The sequence below is a fragment of the Syngnathus acus genome, chromosome 2 (genome assembly GCF_901709675.1).
Source record: "Syngnathus acus chromosome 2, fSynAcu1.2, whole genome shotgun sequence".
Classification (NCBI taxonomy): domain Eukaryota; kingdom Metazoa; phylum Chordata; class Actinopteri; order Syngnathiformes; family Syngnathidae; genus Syngnathus; species Syngnathus acus.
The window spans coordinates 22,944,193-22,961,724 of record NC_051088.1 but is presented as its reverse complement, the minus strand read 5'-3'; the positions used below and the strand labels follow the sequence as shown (position 1 = coordinate 22,961,724).

Genomic DNA, 17,532 nt, shown 5'->3' with positions numbered 1-17,532 from the left:
CAAACAGTGCGTGTAATCATTTTATTAGTTACAGTCAACAGTGAATCGCTGATTCGATTATTCGTCAGGCACCGGAAGTCTAAAGATGACAGCCGCTCCAACCCCCCCCCACACACACACAAACACTCACATCACAGTATCATCACACACAGTCGCCTTGGATTACATACGAGTTCATTCATTCACAATGACACATCGCCGAACGCAGAAAATAACAAAATACATGGAGCACTCTTAGAAAAAAAACGTTTTTTTTTTTAATCACATGACGTTGGAGGTAAAGTTGACGTGCATGGTTTCCTCATCCAAGTTCTAAATAAATTCCATTTAGGAATTCGGTGGACGTTTGGCTCCGCAGCGCCCCTCAACTTCTTGTATAGGCAGCAAATTAATTCATTTAGCAACGCAAACCGATTGATCAGCGTGAGCGAGAGTCAATACATTGGATTCCGAACTGCAACGGCCGACACATAATTGCTGATGGAAGAGTCACGCTGCGGTGTCATGACGTCATTGCTCCCCGCAGTTCATCCGGAGGTCAGACAGCTGCTTGCGCAAAGTGTGTTCGGCCATGCCCTTATTCCTTAACTTTAGTCTTGGAGTCCTTCTTCCATTTCATGCGCCGGTTTTGGAACCAGATCTTGATCTGTCTCTCGTTGAGGCACAGCGTGTGCGCGATCTCCACGCGCCTGCGGCGGCTCAGATAGCGGTTGAAGTGGAACTCCTTCTCCAGTTCCAGAGTCTGGTAGCGGGTGTAGCTCGTCCTCGAGCGCTTGCCCTCCGATTCTGACCGATTGCAAACACAAGTTAGCAACGGGCCAGACGGTCGCGCACAAATTGACACATGCACGTAACAAAAAAAACAAAAAAAGATTGGGCTACCCTTCCTGTTCCTTATCAGGCACTCCCTCACTAAATAAAAATAATAATACATAAATAAATAAATAATTAAATAAATAAATATATATAAACATTTATATAGAGATATTTTTTTATGTTGAAATAACATGTCAAACGCGTTTCTATGGTGAGACTTGGACTGGCGCAAAACATGGCAAAGTGCTGTTTGTGGTGGTAACAACCATTGTGGCATGTTGCCCATGCATCTCACAGTTCGGAGGTCATGAGTTCAAATCCACGCTCTGGCTTCCTATTTGGAGTTTGCGTCCTCTCTTTATACATGTGAGTATGAGGATAATCAGAAATAGATAAATGTTCACGCAATATATTTACAATTTAGCTGCTTCATTGCGTCTCGCTCAGCATTTTTATTCGTTGAAAATAGGAAATATTTTTCAATAATTATATTGTTGAAGTATCGGCTACACACACACACACACACACACACACACACACACACACACACACACACACACACACACACACACACACACACACTCTTAAAAATACTTTGTTAGAAACAACCCAATTTGTGTTAAAAATTGGACCAACCAAGGATGTCGAGCCAACTTCCTGGGTTGTTTTACACAAAACAACCTATTTTTTGTAAACAACACAACATTCTTTTTTTCTGAAATTAATTCAACTTCTGGCGGTTTTAAATGTGTGTGTGTCTGTGTGTATGTATAGGTATGTATATATATATATATATATATATATATATATATATATATATATATATATATATATATGTGTGTGTGTGTGTCTTTGTGCAGATGAAATTTGTACGTTATAATATAAATACAAATATTTCTTTTGATTTATGGTCATCTATATATACAAACTACAGTGACGGCTGCACGTTTCTAGTATATTTTGACTAAGCGCTAACTTGCTAAAGATAACTTTTAGCATGTTGCTCTGTGCTTCTATAAATCGAGTGCTCACAATTGGATTAATCGAGAATAAGAAGCGTCCATCAAAAGTGTCACCAAAAGAGACCAATTCGGCTGACATTGCGTGCTAATTACGGCTTGGTATACAGTCGATGGAATGTGCACACAAATATTACAAATGAGTTTCGCTCTGTATTTTCTGAAGTACAACAAAACATTATCCCTGAAACAAAATAGTAGCCTACTTATGGAACGAAGGCCTGGCGTCGGCCGGGTCCAAAACCATGCGACTATGAGCATTTCACGAGCTATTATGGCCCGGCTCAATGCCTACGCATGCACTCGGGGGCTGCAGTGCGTGAGTGGGACATTTGGAGCCGTCCCGCCTGCCTGGCTGCAGGGCTCTTTGCAAATCAAGCCTATAGACAAATTTACCGTCAAAGTGTCCACTGTCCATTTGCAGCCCGCAGCCAACTCGTGGCTCCTACACTGTCTGCAAAACAGTGCCTGCATGCCTATTCAAATCTTTTCGAGGTGAAAAGTTCAGGCTCGGCTAGGGTCAGGTCACTAGTGTTGCCCAGAGTTCAATTGAAGGCTACAGCTTCAAACACACGCACGCAGGCTGATCATGTCAAAGCTGCGCCGAGGAGTTGCTCAAATAGAAGCAATAAAGACAATAATACTTACGGATGAATCTGGAAAATATGATTTGATAATTTTGTCACAATTTGATCCTCCGGCCCAATTACTGCATCATAAATCAGACCCCAGATCACCTCTTCGCCGTAATAGAGCAGCTTTACGAGCAATGGATGCCTTTGTCATAAAATTTATGGCCGCGAGTTTTTATTATTTCCTGCGTTTGGCCTATAAAACTCAAGAAGCAAAGTGGAGAGCGCCGGAAACGAAGCGCGAGCAGCCTGAAAGAGGGACCGAGTTTACCGTGGCTCACGTGCAGTTTGGTCATCCACGGATAAATCTGCGGTCCGTGCTCGTCGCCTCGCTGCGCGCTGGCGCTGGCGTTGCGCGAGCCCGTTTGCGCCTTCTCCGCACCGGGGGCGCCTTCCTGCAGGCTCCGGGCGCCGCCGGACTTGGCGCTCCTATCCGGCGCTCTGTCTGCACCGCGGCCGCACGGGAAGCCTCCCGAGCGCTGCGCGACCGGGCCGGAATGCGCGCAAGCCGGCGGCGGCGGGAGGGGAGCCTCCCCCGGGCTGCCTCGTAGGCTGCTTTGCATCTCGCCCCGTCCGAGCGAGCCGGCGGATCCTCCGTGACACAGGCTGGACCCGCGCCCCGCCACACTGAAGCCAAACATTGGACAACTTGTCTCGCCCGCCTGCTTCACACAGCAGCTGTCAACATAAGAGCTCATTTAAAAAAAAAAAAAAAGAAAGAAGAAGAACCGCTTTACACCTTTAGCAACGAGAAGCTTGCCCTTATTCCCTGATTTGTGTTGATCATTGCTTTTCTTGCTAGCCCAGTTTGGAAGAAGAAGAAAAAAATTGGCCTCTCCTAAAAAAAAAAAAAAATAATCCAAGATTTATCGGTGGACTAGCCTTTGGTATCTTTTTTTTTTTAAATCCTTGATCCCATGCGCGCTGCCCAAATATGGCCTATTTGTATGGGATCACGTGCGCATGTTGGCCACTCATAAATTGGCGTTGATACTCAATGGGGATATTGATGAATAGCAAAAACGTGTCCAGTAAACTTTGAGCTGCTGCGGCTGGTGAGTGCGGGGGAGCACGGCGAGCAGCCTTTCGCAAAAAAATGGCAGCACAGTAGAACAAGAGCGTCATCTGCTGTTGGGAAGGGGACAGGACGGCCCCGGACGGTCACGCGCGCAATCGAACGCGCTCCCGTCTCATCAAAAGAAAATCAAATAAAAAGGCATGAATGCCGATCTCATTGGGAAAAAAAATACAAAACGAGTTGAATTATAGTGTTGCAGCTGCAAGCATCATCTAATTTTCAATCAAGCGGAGGTCAAAACATTCAGCACTTCTGGCGTCCATATGAATTTTTGTTTTTGTTTTCTTAATATTCTGCGAATTTGCTTCCACAATATTATGACCAAACTAACGTCTTTATGCATTTGACTTTTTTTGAAACGCCCCGCAACCACACCGTGTTCCCATACAAAACACCTCACGAAAGGCCAACATTTATTTACAAATATTTTATTCCATGATACACAATTATGACAAAACAGGAACTTTCAAAAAAAGAAAAAAAAGAAAGATGGACGCGTACAAATATATCTCCGAAGGAACTGTGGGTTCGAACAAAAAAGGGTTGGGGTGATAAGCGCCATTTGGTGTTATGCGTTGACTATCAAAGCAACTAAATGCACATTCATCCTTTAAGGATTTGCATAAAATCGTATTCATCTGCATGGTAGAAAAAGTCCTGTTCACAAGCAAATTTTTCTACGTGTGTTTGTGTGTGCGTGTGTGTTTGTGTGCGCGCGCTACAGTTTATTCGTGCAACGCTCAAGTTTCTGCAAGACTTATGTATACATATTTATCTCTCTCGCTATATATAATATATTCAAGTAGTAAATGACACTGTGGCCAAATGAAGGGTCCAACTCTTTCCTTCCGTGGAATGTTGAGACTAACGTAACACTGTATTTGATGAGCAGAGACTTCACAGTGATGCTTTGTTTGCGTGGGGGAGAAATAGGTTATACTGGCATTGGAAATAGAAATTAATACTTTTTTTTATTTTCACAATACGTGTGACACTGACGAGCTAAAAAAAATCAACAAAACAAAAATTACATAAAAGTGATCCAGAGTCACAAGGTTGAGAATGTGGCTGAAATTAGTGGGATTTTTTTTTTTTTTGCAAGACTCCTCACCCCGGGGTGATATGAGGAAGACGAGGGGGGGGAGCCTTCATGCAGTGGTCCCTTTCAGCTCCATGTTTAGGTAGTAATGTTGGGCTTCTATTTTTCCACGTGGCTCGGACGGTAGCCTATTCCTTCTTTTTTTCGTCCTCCTTGTCGTCCTTGGCCGGGCTGCCGTCGCCGCCACCGCCGCGTTCGTCGTCTTGCGTGGTCGCCGTGGATTCGGCTCCCGCCACCGTGGAGCTCAAGTTGCTCTCCTTCTTCCACTTCATGCGCCGGTTTTGGAACCAGATCTTAATCTGGCGCTCGGTTAGGCAGAGCGCGTTGGCGATCTCGATGCGTCTGCGGCGGGTCAGGTAGCGGTTGAAGTGGAACTCCTTCTCCAGCTCCAGAGTTTGGTAGCGAGAGTAGATCTGACGTCCCCTGCGCCTGTCTGACCCGTAGCCCACTCCTGCTGGGGGACAAAGTCGCCCGTTCAGTATGGATAGATAGATTAACAGTATGTATTTATTTGGCGGAGGGGGGGGGGGGGGGTTGCGTTCCATGCAAGTCCCGCGTCTTGCTGTATCGATAAATAAACGTAGGGAGCTACAAGTGTTCGGTGCGCCTAAACGCGGGTTGTTTGTTTGCACATGCATGCAAAAGGCCCTGGCCGCCGCATCTACAAGTCAAGGAGATACAGTCATGTTTTATGGGGCCATAAAAAGTAGCTTACTCTCTTGGTGAGACAAATCGTAAAACGGGGCCCATTTCCTGAATTTATTTGCCGCTAGTAAAACTCACCGCTGTGTGAGTTCATGCGCTGCATCCACGGGTAGATGGGGATGTTGCTCTTGTGCTCCTGGGCCGCCCTGCCCGGCTCCAGCGGGTAGTCCTGGCCAAGGTGGCTTTGTCCCGCGTTGGCTTGCCTGCAGCTGGGCAGCACGTCCTTGTCCTGCAGGAAGACGTTGGAGCCGTAGTCGTACTGAGCCCGGCCGGAGGAGCCGAACACCACGTTGTCCTGGGGCGAGTAGAAGGGCCCGGCGGCGTAGAGGCGGTGGTGGTGGTGGTGGTTCTGGCTCACGGCGGCGCCGTACGACGAGAAATGCCGCACCGGGTCATAGGTGCTGGAGTTGATGGGCACGTTGGGCAAAACGTCTTGGGCGCCGGAGAGATGGCAGGAGAGCGACGGGTTGGCGAAATAAGAATTCATACCTTGCCTCGTAACCCTCCTCGGCAACTCTCCCCACTTCGTTATCGCTCGCTTTTCAATCTCGCTTCCCACTAAATCTCCCTCCCGCGCGTGTCAGCCAACCACACCTTTCTGCGAGCTCGTCTTCTCTCGGGTTTTTTCCCCCCCTTTCTTTCTCCTCGTGTACCCCCCCACCCCCGATCGCAGCTCCACTCGGGTGCCTCCCCGCTATTTTGACGATTCGGTATTATTAATTTGCAATCTCCGCTTAAGACGCACAAAGTCGAGCGTTAGAGCAGAGCCTTGGCTCGCTCGCAGACAATATGACAAAGTCAGCTGACGCGGCTCCACCAATGACGAGGCGGCAGAGCGGCAGAAACTGTAGCTTGTAGCCCAGAGCTGGAGCATTTGAGCAAAATGCCGATGAACACTACAAGCCGCGCGCGCACACACATACACACGCACACTCACAGCCACGACCAAGGCAGTGTTTACTTTGATGAAGGCAATTGTGACTGGTAATATTCCATTTGAGGGAGCACATTAGCATTCAAATCCCCACCGACACCGAGCTCAGTTGAAAGAGACATATTATGTTAACTAACTCTATGAGGGCTTGTTTATATATATATATATATATATATATATATATATATATATATATATATATATATATATATATATATATATATATATATGTATGTGTATGTGTATGTGTGTGTGTGTGTGCGAACACAAAAACACATATACACACACACACACACACACACACACACACACACACACACACACACGCTTCGCATTTTACATTTATCCATGCAGCATGGATGTCTTTTTTCAAGCTTTAGCGTCAAAGTTTCCACGGCGCGATGAATTGTTGGACGTGTGAGCAATTTCCAAAGCTTTTTGCAGTGAACAGGGGGAGGTGGTAAGAATGCGTTTATGGTCTGGCTTGTGTGAGGGCAATAAAACAAGTGACGTTCCCCCAGCTCGCCCAAAACTAGCTATGCAGCAAAGCGAGAAGGCTGCCTGCAGGCACAGAAAAAAAGTAAGTCCTTTAATGAACATTATGTCTGACACTCTTGCATCAAAAAAACCCCACACTCGATCCTCAAAGAAATTCCGCACACACAAACACACCCGGCCTCTGAGGGGGAGAGTTTTAAAGCAGATTTGCTGAGTGGTTGCCGTCATACGTGTGCATTCCTGCGCCGTACAAGAGAGCAAGCAAACTGATTATTATCTTCGTGGCAAATAATGGCTTTGGAAATTGCTTTTGAGGCGCACCACCAACACGCAAAACTTGAGCGATTGTGATTTGGACAACCCCAAACGGATATTACAATTGCTGCCTACTTTTGTTCTGCCTTGACAAATTGTCTGACAATGAATTAAAAAAGACTTTTATTTTCATGTAGTTGTCATCACGTAACATAAAAAAAAGGAGTCAAGAAAATACAAATTGAAAGGAGGATTTTTCAACAGTTCTTTTTTTCAATTTTTTATATCGCGAAATAATCCGTCGCGATGGAAAAGCGCCTTTACGGGCTGCGTTTGTTTGTTGTGGACTTCATTGATTTTGGCGTGCAAGCCTCAGCCGCCCACAAAAGAGACAACAAAGACGAGGAAGTGACTTGCCATAAAACCTTCCTTCCCTTCCCTTCCCCGTATTTGGGGCCATGTGTGAGCGACCATCCGCCTTTACAGCAAATGTTTGCAGCATATGCGCGTGCTCGGGATCGTAGAAGCAACGTCAAAAGATTGCAGTGCGGCTTTTATTTATTTTTCCAAAATAATACTGTAACTGCAGTGGAATCCGTCCCCCGCCTCTATTAAACAAATAATTTGAAGTTGTATAGCATTTTCCGAGCCCCCGTGCAGCAGCCGAGGCAAAATGTGTCAACAAAGAGCGCACACGGCCCGGCCCGTAAAGTTTTCGGTTGTAAATAAAAGCTGACGAGGGAAGGCAAAAAGTGAGACTGGAATGCAGCACAATTAGAAAGGTCAGCCTTGCCCTCACTTTGTACGCTTTTATTGCGGCCCAGCAGGCGCGTCAATTGCATGCGCGCCTCCAAAGCAGCCTTTTGCCTGCACTTTCACCACCGCGTCTTTTGCCCGACTTTATCTCGGGAACAAAACAACAAAAATCCTCAACCAAAAGGACGCCTCTATAAAAACACAACTGTATTGAATTACTTCATACCATGCTACTCCTACTATTATTATTATTATTATTATTATTATTATTATTATTATTATAAGTAGTAGTGCTGATGTCTGTAGCTCTCAGGTTGGGGGCAGAAGAGCCGTATTGTTATAATTCGTTGAAAATAAAATAACAATAATAATAATAGTAATAATAATAATAATTACTATTAATATTATTAGTATTATTATTATTATGATAATAATGTTACTTCAATTGTGAGGCTTTAACAGACTGCGCAGCCAGCTGGACCCATTTGAAACTCAGCAGTTTTTTCTTTCTTTTTTTTTTTTTTTTTACTGTGACTTAACATGACACACAGTTATTTTTCTGTCAAGTGTACAATTTCAACATGATCCGTACTGATTAAAACGCAGCAAGGGAGCTTAAGGCTGGTAAGCTCTGATGTTCACTAATAAGGACTAATTGTGTTTGTAACAATGTAAAGGCATCTATAGGCACTTTAGCGTGGCAGGCTGGCCCAATTACGGCCGGAAGTGTTCGACTTTGTGCTCGTTATGCACTCAGGAAGCCAGTACCCAGCGAGCGTCATGTTGATCCACACGTCATAAATTAGGACCATTAGTGGGCAAAAACTTCGGACCTGTCGGGAGTTCTAAATGTGGTGATGGGGACAGATGTACGACTTCAATGGACCTGTATTTAACAACACAAAACGTGGAACAAAAATGGATTAAAAGGGACCATTTGCTTGTGTGTGTGTGTGCAGGCACAAAAGTGGACCATTACAGCAGCAGATCCTCGCGGGGGGACAACAGACGACTTGCAAGGGCGGCTCAGAAGGATTCGAAAGGCTTCAAGAACCATTTGACAATAAATACACTTTACTTGCAAGCTCCAAGGACGCGCAAATAGCACACAATTCTAGCTGCATGAGTATAAAATAGCTACTATGAAACACGCACACGCGCGCGCGCGCACGCACACGCGCACAGCCTATGTCGTGTGGTTTGATATTATTAGAATTATGTAAGATGTATATAAAAATATATTAAGGACATTAAATCGGTTTTAATGATTAATTGAGACCCAAACACAATGCTGAAAGATATTTCACAGACGCACGTACGCACATTGCAGCTGTTACCCGCACATGAATGCTGGGATTTTTTTTTTTGTCTACTTCCGTCAGGGAAAAAGCTGGAATGCGTTTGATGACTATTTCGACATATATCTTGATCGCTACTGGCTATTTAGAACCACACGCGCACACACACGCACTTCTCATTTGACGAAAACCATGATGACAATTCCTGATGTGAATGAATATGAACGACAATAAAAATGCTCATGTGTCTTGGATACATGCAGAAAGAAACGTAATGTGTGTTGATAAATACAAAGTCGAGTTTCTCCAAGACGGCATTGGAAAAGCAGACCAGCGCGCACACGCGCGTACACACGCACACAAACACACACGTGGGTCAGCTGACATCCGCAGTGAGGCAGCTCAAAACAACCGCTGCCCCGCCCACTTCCCCCCTGCAAAACGGCTGGTCGCTAGGAGGCACTGTAGGGTCCTACCACAACGTCAGCGTAAGCTTGCCTGTCTGTGTGATAACACCACGGCAGCCTGTTGGCAGACACTCGAATCTATCAACAACAACGACGACAACAACATCAACAACTTATAATCCACCACTCAATAATAATCATGGTAGGTCTTGGAGAAAATGGGGGGAAAAGGGATAAGGCGTCTCCGGTTAATTGCTAGCAGCACAGTGGGCAATAAGCTTTCAAATGCTAAGCCGTGGTCGAGTCCACGCAGGTGCTCCTGGCCGTCAGCAGGCTAGCTAGCGCGGCCGCTGTGGCGTGGGGGCTCCCACAGCCGGGTTATACGAGGCCCCCACGCACCTTGCCGTCATTTCACAGGCATCTGCATCGTCCATCAGGACACGCGCGGCGCGGCATCCAAATACGAGCAGCAAGAGAAGAGAAAAATTCGCCGTCCTACCTGAACGGCGTCTCTGCGGGGGCTCCATTTTGCAGGTTGCCCACGCTCGCTCGCTGGCTTGTTGGCTGGCTCGCGCGCGCGCACGCACGCAGCCTATGAGGATGCAGCAATGCAAAAAGTCCATTCGTGCAGCTCGCTTTCCTTCCGTGTTCCGGAGGGAGAAGGGCTGCAGGCTGTCCTCGAGATGCCTGCCTGCGGCGTGAAGGCGGCCAAGAGAAGGTGAACGAGCGGCCGAACCTGTTATGTGCATGTCCCCACGTGAGCGTGGAGAAACGAGGGAGCTTTTACACGACTGCAGCCTGCTCTGCTGGCGATTCAAAGGAAGGAGCGGGGAATAGACAACAGCATAAAGTTCATGTTCATAGAGCGTGAGCCACGTGGCTCGCCGCAGCCAATCACGGCTAGCCGTGAGTCGTAAACTTTTATTACTCAGCTGTAAATTTCTCTCTTTAACAACCAGGAATGTTTGCACCCATCTTTGCCATTCCCCCTCTTTCCAGTGCAGCAAATATGCAACACGAAAGAAAAAAAAAAAAAAAAAAGGAAACGTCCGCAAAAGACGCAGCTCCAATGCGGATATTTGTCCGTCAGTGTGAGGCAAAGACTGACACGCTGCAGTCGATATTGTACACAAAGCAAAGTGTAAGAACGCCATTAGAAGTAGTTGAGGGCAAATAAACAAGCGCACAAGGAGAGACGAAAGTGGACTGGAATGAGAGTCAGGACCGAGCCAGTTGGAGGCCCCTCACATGACGCAGCGCGTCCAATCATGAGCGCGCACGTTCTCGTCAACTCAGCCAATTAAACAAACTTCAACATGTTTTCAACTCAACGACGCGCACATTGTAAATTGCACAACTTCGATGACGAAATTCCTTCAATAGCAATTTCCTAATGCGCCAATATAACCGTCAAATTCCAACAAGGAGAAAACACAACACTTGAGCAAATTCAATTGACCAAATAGCAAACCAGAGTCATTTGAAATAGAAATGGAACGACACTCAACTCAAAACAAAACGAGCCTCTCCCATTTGACGATGAAAAGAATGAGTTGATTTTGCATGGGGAAAGGCCAGCAGCCAGCAGATACAAAAGACGCAAAAAAAAAGAAAAGCCGCATGCGAGTCTTGCCTTTACACCACCAATAAAGTTTACAACAGGTACACTAAAGTTTAGTGCTGACAATGTCAGCCCTCTGGTGAAAACACGCACGTAAGATATGTACACGCCAAATGTTGCCACAAAAGACACATCCGGATACAAAATGCGGGCGCATTATATAATGCGTACAACTATTTTAAAAAGAACATGCACCATGTAATAGAGATTGTACAGGGCATAACAAAATGAATGTAAAAACTGAATGTGTTGATTGGATGGAAGGATTTTTTTTATTTTTTCACACTAAATAAAAAATCTAAAATGCTATATGCGCACTCGTTCTGATGACGTTCGTTTGGTTCTGAATTCAACGGGACACACAATGGAGATCACGTCACCAATACAGAAATAAAGACAACAACTTAACGGACAAATGTTCAAAACGATCGTTATGTTTGACTTGTCGGCACAAAGCCGAAATAATTTGATAAACTACTTGTAAACTCAATCTAAATGAACAAAATCATTATTTTTAAAACTGCGTTATGTGAATGATTTGACAAAGGGTCATTTTAGCTTGTAGAGAGTTTATGAATGAACCGTCAAGTAGAAAATGATTGAATTCAAACTATCTCAAGGAGGAGGTTATTTGTCTCGAATTTAGGAGGTGCTTGAAACAATCCACGGCAATATTCATAATAAAACAACTCATTTAGAACGCACTTTAACTTGTCGGGAATGGGATCACACCGATTTCATTAAGATGAATGTAGTTTTTGCCTATTTTTTCTGTTTTATGTTTGCACACACATTTTGCGCATATTTGTTTATGTTTGCCCCGACATGATGTTTTGTATCTTATAAGAGCAATTTTTTTCAGTGCAAAGTAAGTTATTTTTATTATAAGAGCGCACATGACACGAATTGAACGTAGAGCACGTCAATTGACATTGTGAAATGTGAATAAGGGGGAAGGGAGCAGACAAAAGCATCATTGTTTTAACGTGCAAACACAACAATACGTTTCCACATCTATTCAGTTATTTTGTTCATTGAAATGCACCGAGTACCGCTGTAAAGTTTCTGTTCGAATCACGGAAATATCTCTGAGGTGTGTGTGTGTTCCAAGCATGAAGGCAGCTTTCTGGGGCTTTGGGCCTGAGGTGTGTGAAACCGGCTCACAATTATGCTGCTATACGAACCACACCTTGCTTGCTCGCTACCTTGATAATAACGCAGCCAACGTTTATTCAACTCAAATATTAATAATCTCAAGATTCATTAAAAACGCTCCCTGAAGACAGCAAGTTTTTATTATCTTATTATTAAAGAGATTCATCAAATGGGAGGGGGGGGGGTGCCTGAGGCTTTAGATACCTTACACGCTGTGCACCCCCGCGAAAGGCAAATGAAAGTATTCTTTAACAGCAACTCTATATCTATCTATCTATATCTATATCTATATATATATAATATATATATATATATTTTTTTTTTTCCTTGGTCGGTCCAGTTTTTTTAAGCCAGCACTTTTAAGGGTGTATGTTGATATCATGAGCTAATTTCTATGAAAACAATAAAAAGAACAATAATAATAACACGCTCTGTGTTTTATGAGGCGAGAGCCTAAGGCGTTATTCTTGCATGCATTTTAGTGTGTGTGTGTGTGTGTGTGTGTGTGTGTGTGTGTGTGTGTGTGTGTGTGTGTGTGTGTGTGTGTGTGTGTGTGCGTGCGAGAGAGAGAGAGAGAGACAGAGAGAGAGAAAGAGAGAGCGTGAGAGAAAGAGAGACAGAGAGAGACAGAGAGAATGAAGGCAATCAATTAGAAGACGCATGTAATAAATAGAAAAGAGGGAAGAAATGATTGTGAGGCATCCTCTTTATTTGTGATTTGACATCAACAATGGTGGGACACAAAGTTGTCTTTCACAGGAGAAACACCATGAAACGAGCGTAATTGTTAACATCAATATATAACAAGACATACACAAAGGTTATATTCAGTGCAAAACAAACAAACAAACAAACAAACAAACAAACAAACAAAAGAAAACCAAAAAGCAAGGAAACAAGCAAAATAACCTCGTCTATCTATTTCACCACCACATTGAAATTCAAAGGAAAGAGTGTTGCAGCTCTCTACGCGCAGTCACTGTGCGTTTTCTTGTAGGCAGTTTGAGTTGTTGGGGAACTCGTTTGTGGTTCGTGGCGAGCCGTGCCACGCGTCTCGTCTCGTCTCGACTCGAGTGGCTGCAAGTGTGACTTTTGCAAATTAGGCAGCGTGCGAGCGAGCGGCTCGCAAGTTTAGGTAGTGCCTGCATGCGTGCTAACAATCTCCTCATTGCTTGGCTTCCAACAATTGTCTTCAACAAGTATTGACTAAATGCTACATGTACATAACTTAAGAAAACAAGATCGGTGCGTTGCGCGAGGGTGTGAGGATGGGGGTGGGGTGGGGGGTGTATAACACTTTCAAATAATAATAATAATAAGAATAATAAACGTATGAAATCTCTATATCGAGAAATCTCTATTGCAATTCTCCCCAGGTTTAGGTAGCATCAAATGATTTCAAACGATTGCAATTTCCTGGTTAAAAAATAAAAAAGCGCGTGTGGGGAGATCGTGGATGTTTTCAGGCCATCCGGACTGAAACTGCATCAATTGACGAGAATGATCCTAATGACAATCCTAAAAGTGGCTGTTTGTACAAATTGCTGCGATGATTGCTGCATGAGAGCGCCACTAAAAGCCCTCGCTTGACTTTGAAATGATTTGGGCGCTTTATTTACACTTTGCATCGCGTCGTTTGAACTGATTTTAATGCAATGGTCCGCCCAAAAGTATAGCGCGGCCATTAAAAAAAAAAAAAAATCATTAACATGCGTTTTATTTCCCTTTTTGTTCCGTTTTGCAAGGGCGGCAAATGCAATCCAAAACAAGGTGTAAGCGCTTTTTTTTGTGTTTATTTTTTCTCCGAAAATGGGCCATCTCGTTGGATAACGAGGGTTAAATGTGCCTGACGGGAATATTGTTGGAATCCCTGTTGCCACTTGACAAAAGGAAAGGGTGGCCATAAAAATGACGCGCTCGCGACTCCTGCTCCGTTTATGAGACCTCGCTCTCCTTTTTTTTCTTCTCCCTTCTCTTTTTCAGCCCTATAACCATAAAAAGGACCATAAAATCACTCCTTGCTCTCCTCTCGCTCTTCCGCTTCCTTGTCTTCGCCCTCTTCGCCTTCACCGTCCTCGTTGCCCTCCTCCTCGGCCTCAGCCTCAGCCTCCCCCCTCTGACCCGGAAACTTGTCCTTGTTGTTCTCCTTTTTCCACTTCATGCGGCGGTTCTGGAACCAGATTTTCACTTGTCGCTCAGTCAGGCTCAGGGCGTGCGACACCTCAATTCTTCTCTTTCGGGTCAGGTAAGGGTTGAAGAGAAACTCCTTCTCCAGTTCCAGAGTCTGGTAGCGGCTGTACGTTTGCCTGCCGTTGCGTCGTCCTGGCGCTTGAGGGGCAGACACGCAATTAAAAAGAGAGGGAGACAAAATGAAAACACAACACTAACAACGGCCCCGTTGAAGTGCGTCCGAGTGTCGCAATTTAACATCATTCGTGTGAAGCATATGGGTGTCAAACTCAAGGTCCGGGGGCCATATACGGCCCACCGCATCATTTTATGTGGCCCACAAAGACTAATTGCGCATGGACTCCATGTGTCAATACTAAAATGACAAATTGTCTTGACTTTTAATTATAGAGAAATTGCTAGCATTTTTAAAATATTTGAACCGTTTTTACTATTCTGTGAGTTCCAAACTAGTTTGTTGTATAGAATACAAGGTGTTGACAGTCATAAATGCCCAATAATAATTATTGTAAAGCCTACAGGCCGCATGAATGATCAATAAACGACCCCCCCGAATAATGCCATGCCAGGTGAGTCCAATGAGCTCTTTCCAAAAATGACTCAATTTTGTCGACAGTGTCGTGACGGTGCACTGCAAAATATCGCAAGGGAACAAAAAAAGAAAATTGGCTGTCATGCTACGATCCGTAAATGTGAGCTGTATGGGCATGTGCTGCACTGCAGTGCCGCCTCTACATGTTCTCGCTATGCACAGTCAACACCGACCGACACACGCACACACGCCCGCCCGCCCGCCCGTCCGCCTCCGACGACACATGCACAACCGACGGACGCATAATAAGAGCGGAATGCAGAATCTGACCGTGGGGTCGCATCCAGGGGAACATGAGGCTGGGCGAGGAGCTTTGATTCAAGTGGCCTTGTCCTTCCCCGGGGTTGGAGCCTGCCGACGATTTACAGTCCGGGTACTGCGCCAGGCTCGCCTCCTGCTGGCTGCCGTACAGCGTTTGCCTCGGCAGGGCTTCGTATCCGTAGAATTTGCCCGCGTCGCTGTGGCACGCCAGTGCGCACGGGTTCTGCTGGTAGCCCGGGTTGGAAATGCCCGCGGTGCCGTGGTGGAAAAAGTCCTGCACATGGTGGGGCGGGTGCTGGAAGCCCGGCGCGGCCGCCCCGGGTCCGTAGACCAGCGTGTGGCTGCGGGCGACGCTCTGTGGGAACCGGCAGTCGTAATAGGTCGGGTCCAGAGACTCGCCGGCTTTGTACTTGGAGAAAAGAGGGTTGACAAAATAGGAGCTCATGTTTGTTTTTGCATCCGGCGCTGCACCTCGCTCTCTCGCGCGCACTCCTTCTCTTTCTCTTTCTCTCGCTCGCTCAGTCGGTCGCGGCTGTGGAGGATCTCGGGGAGGGTGATGGCAGCCTTTTGTTTGGGGCTCCCAAGTCGCACAACACGGCGCGTTACACACGCGCAGACAGACAAAACCGGAAACTGGAGGAACGCTGCCCCTTCGGACGATCCACGGCAGCTCAGTCGCTCTGAGCCTTTGCTCTCATCGGATGGCTCCCTGCCTGCCTGCCTGCCTGCCTGCCTGCCTCGGCTGCTTCGGCTGCGTGGGCTGTTGCTGTAGCTGCCGCCGCCTCCGCCGCGCTGCCGCGTCTTGTTGTTTTTCCGTCCCGGCTTTTTGCAGGCTCAAGTCCGGCTCACGGCATGTGTGCGTCTTATCTAAACTTAAAGCTTGGCGTGCAGTCACAGACGCTTGTGCTCTTTTTTCCCCCCTTTTTTTTAGCTTCCCACCCCCACCGCAGGCGCCCCCTCCTCCCCGTCCTCCCCGTCCTCCCCCTCCCTCCCCTCTCCATCCCCTTCATCTTTTCCATAGCGGTCAGACGTGGGGCCCTATACGGATACTGTATATGCACACCTTGGAGGAGCTGCCTGTAATCGTCACTATGTGATCACCTCATCAGCGGATGGCATTTTCAAAAAGTCCAAAATGAGTGTGCCTTGTGCTGCTGCACAAAGGGGACCCCCCTCCCCTTAATAAAGGCTAAGAGGCGCATCATCCGCTCACCAGATATAAACGCCATTTTAGCCTTGACCCCCGGTGGGCTGTTAGCGTGAACAATGATATGAGAAAAAGAACAAAAGCCATGTCCAGAAGCACCACTAAGAGAGCAACAAAAACAAAAGCACCGCGTGTAGATGTTGCAGAAAACAAGTACAACACACAAGCCAACATCTCAATTCAAGAGCACCAAGAAGTGCGGTCGGAGCAATTACCACAATCTACAGCGAGTGTGGTAGGAGAAGAGCTAACTGAAGCTATATATAGCAAGACGCACGCACGCCCAATAGCAAGAACAACAGCAGAAAATGAGCCCACGTCAATGGCGTTATGCACGGCCCCGGTGTAATCGAGTAAAGGGGGCCATGCAGGGCAGCACACACTTGCACCCGGCGCTGTAAAACACCGACACACGCAAATATAAACACGACCTATGAATAGTAGGTGCCACTCAATGACCCCGTAAAAGCCACCGAGAATAAATCTCCTAGCGTGGAAGAGTTCATAAAATTTTACACTGGATGTTTAGCTGCAATCAGCACTCGCGAGTCCCACTTCAACGCTCACACTGGCTCGCTCGCTCGCTCGCTCGCCCGCTCTCTCCAAATATGCCAGCGTGCTTTTTGTGGGGCCACTAACGTTTTATACACATCCTCGTAAAATATGAAAGGCGCGCTGGGTGAATTTATAGACCTTTCACACTCTATAAATATGCAGATTGCCAATCACTGCTACTAACGCGCACACAGACACGCACGCGCACGCACACACGCACAAATGTCTTCGTACAACTGATCAGGTCATTATTATTATTATTATTATTATTATTACTGTTATCATACACTATTATTATATATTATTATTATTATTATTTTATTATTATTATTATTATTATTATTAGGAGTAGTAGTAGTAGTAGTATTCGTGTTAGTAGTTAATAGTTCATAATATTATCAGTACATTCGAAATAGAAATAGTAAATGAAATAATAATGAAGCAGTGATGATGT

The 17,532-nt window shown here is 45.8% G+C and overlaps 4 protein-coding genes and 1 long non-coding RNA gene across 11 annotated transcripts in view; 1 reads left to right on the top strand and 4 right to left on the bottom strand.

Annotated features, from left to right (window-relative positions):
* LOC119119644 (homeobox protein Hox-C4-like) overlaps positions 1-17,532 on the bottom strand; it is a 45,477-nt gene that overhangs the window by 14,359 nt on the left and 13,586 nt on the right. For 2 of the 6 annotated variants that reach the window (XM_037246128.1, XM_037246127.1), the window contains exon 1: positions 9,997-10,775. The exons of 3 other annotated variants lie outside the window; for them this stretch is intronic. The gene's annotated coding sequence lies outside the window, so the exon portion shown is untranslated. Of the gene's footprint in view, positions 1-9,996; positions 10,776-17,532 lie in introns of those variants that run through there. One more of the 6 variants, XM_037246126.1, reaches the window with a different exon arrangement.
* On the bottom strand, positions 7-4,309 carry hoxc5a (homeobox C5a). The gene is made up of 2 exons (XM_037246133.1): positions 2,739-4,309; positions 7-786 (listed from the first exon to the last, which is right to left on the bottom strand). Exons 1-2 carry the CDS (start codon positions 3,163-3,165, stop codon positions 578-580), a joined length of 636 nt encoding a protein of 211 aa, XP_037102028.1. The 5' UTR covers positions 3,166-4,309; the 3' UTR covers positions 7-577.
* hoxc6a (homeobox C6a) lies at positions 4,629-5,972 on the bottom strand. Of its 2 annotated transcripts, none has more exons than XM_037246132.1 (2): positions 5,428-5,972; positions 4,629-5,095 (listed from the first exon to the last, which is right to left on the bottom strand). In XM_037246132.1, exons 1-2 carry the CDS (start codon positions 5,834-5,836, stop codon positions 4,773-4,775), a joined length of 732 nt encoding a protein of 243 aa, XP_037102027.1. In that variant the 5' UTR covers positions 5,837-5,972; the 3' UTR covers positions 4,629-4,772. The 2 variants fall into 2 exon arrangements, with proteins under 2 accessions (XP_037102027.1, XP_037102026.1); XM_037246131.1 differs by having other exon boundaries at positions 4,629-5,098; positions 5,428-5,971.
* Positions 6,781-9,356, top strand: LOC119119650. Its single transcript, XR_005097371.1, has 2 exons — positions 6,781-6,867; positions 8,752-9,356. It is a non-coding gene; the product is annotated as an uncharacterized LOC119119650 (long non-coding RNA).
* hoxc8a (homeobox C8a) lies at positions 12,962-16,224 on the bottom strand. Its single transcript, XM_037246130.1, has 2 exons — positions 15,326-16,224; positions 12,962-14,601 (listed from the first exon to the last, which is right to left on the bottom strand). Exons 1-2 carry the CDS (start codon positions 15,759-15,761, stop codon positions 14,285-14,287), a joined length of 753 nt encoding a protein of 250 aa, XP_037102025.1. The 5' UTR covers positions 15,762-16,224; the 3' UTR covers positions 12,962-14,284.

Bases quoted from the DNA above. Each gene is read 5' to 3' on its own strand.
- hoxc5a (XM_037246133.1), bottom strand. From the start codon at position 3,165: ATGAGCTCTTATGTTGACAGCTGCTGTGTGAAGCAGGCGGGCGAGACA. The intron at 787-2,738 runs GTAAACTCGGTC...GCAATCGGTCAG, and splicing joins CAAACTGCACGTGAGCCACG to AATCGGAGGGCAAGCGCTCG.
- hoxc6a (XM_037246131.1), bottom strand. From the start codon at position 5,836: ATGAATTCTTATTTCGCCAACCCGTCGCTCTCCTGCCATCTCTCCGGC. The intron at 5,099-5,427 runs GTGAGTTTTACT...TTTGTCCCCCAG, and splicing joins GCGCATGAACTCACACAGCG to CAGGAGTGGGCTACGGGTCA.
- hoxc8a (XM_037246130.1), bottom strand. From the start codon at position 15,761: ATGAGCTCCTATTTTGTCAACCCTCTTTTCTCCAAGTACAAAGCCGGC. The intron at 14,602-15,325 runs GTCAGATTCTGC...CTGCCCCTCAAG, and splicing joins CCCCTGGATGCGACCCCACG to CGCCAGGACGACGCAACGGC.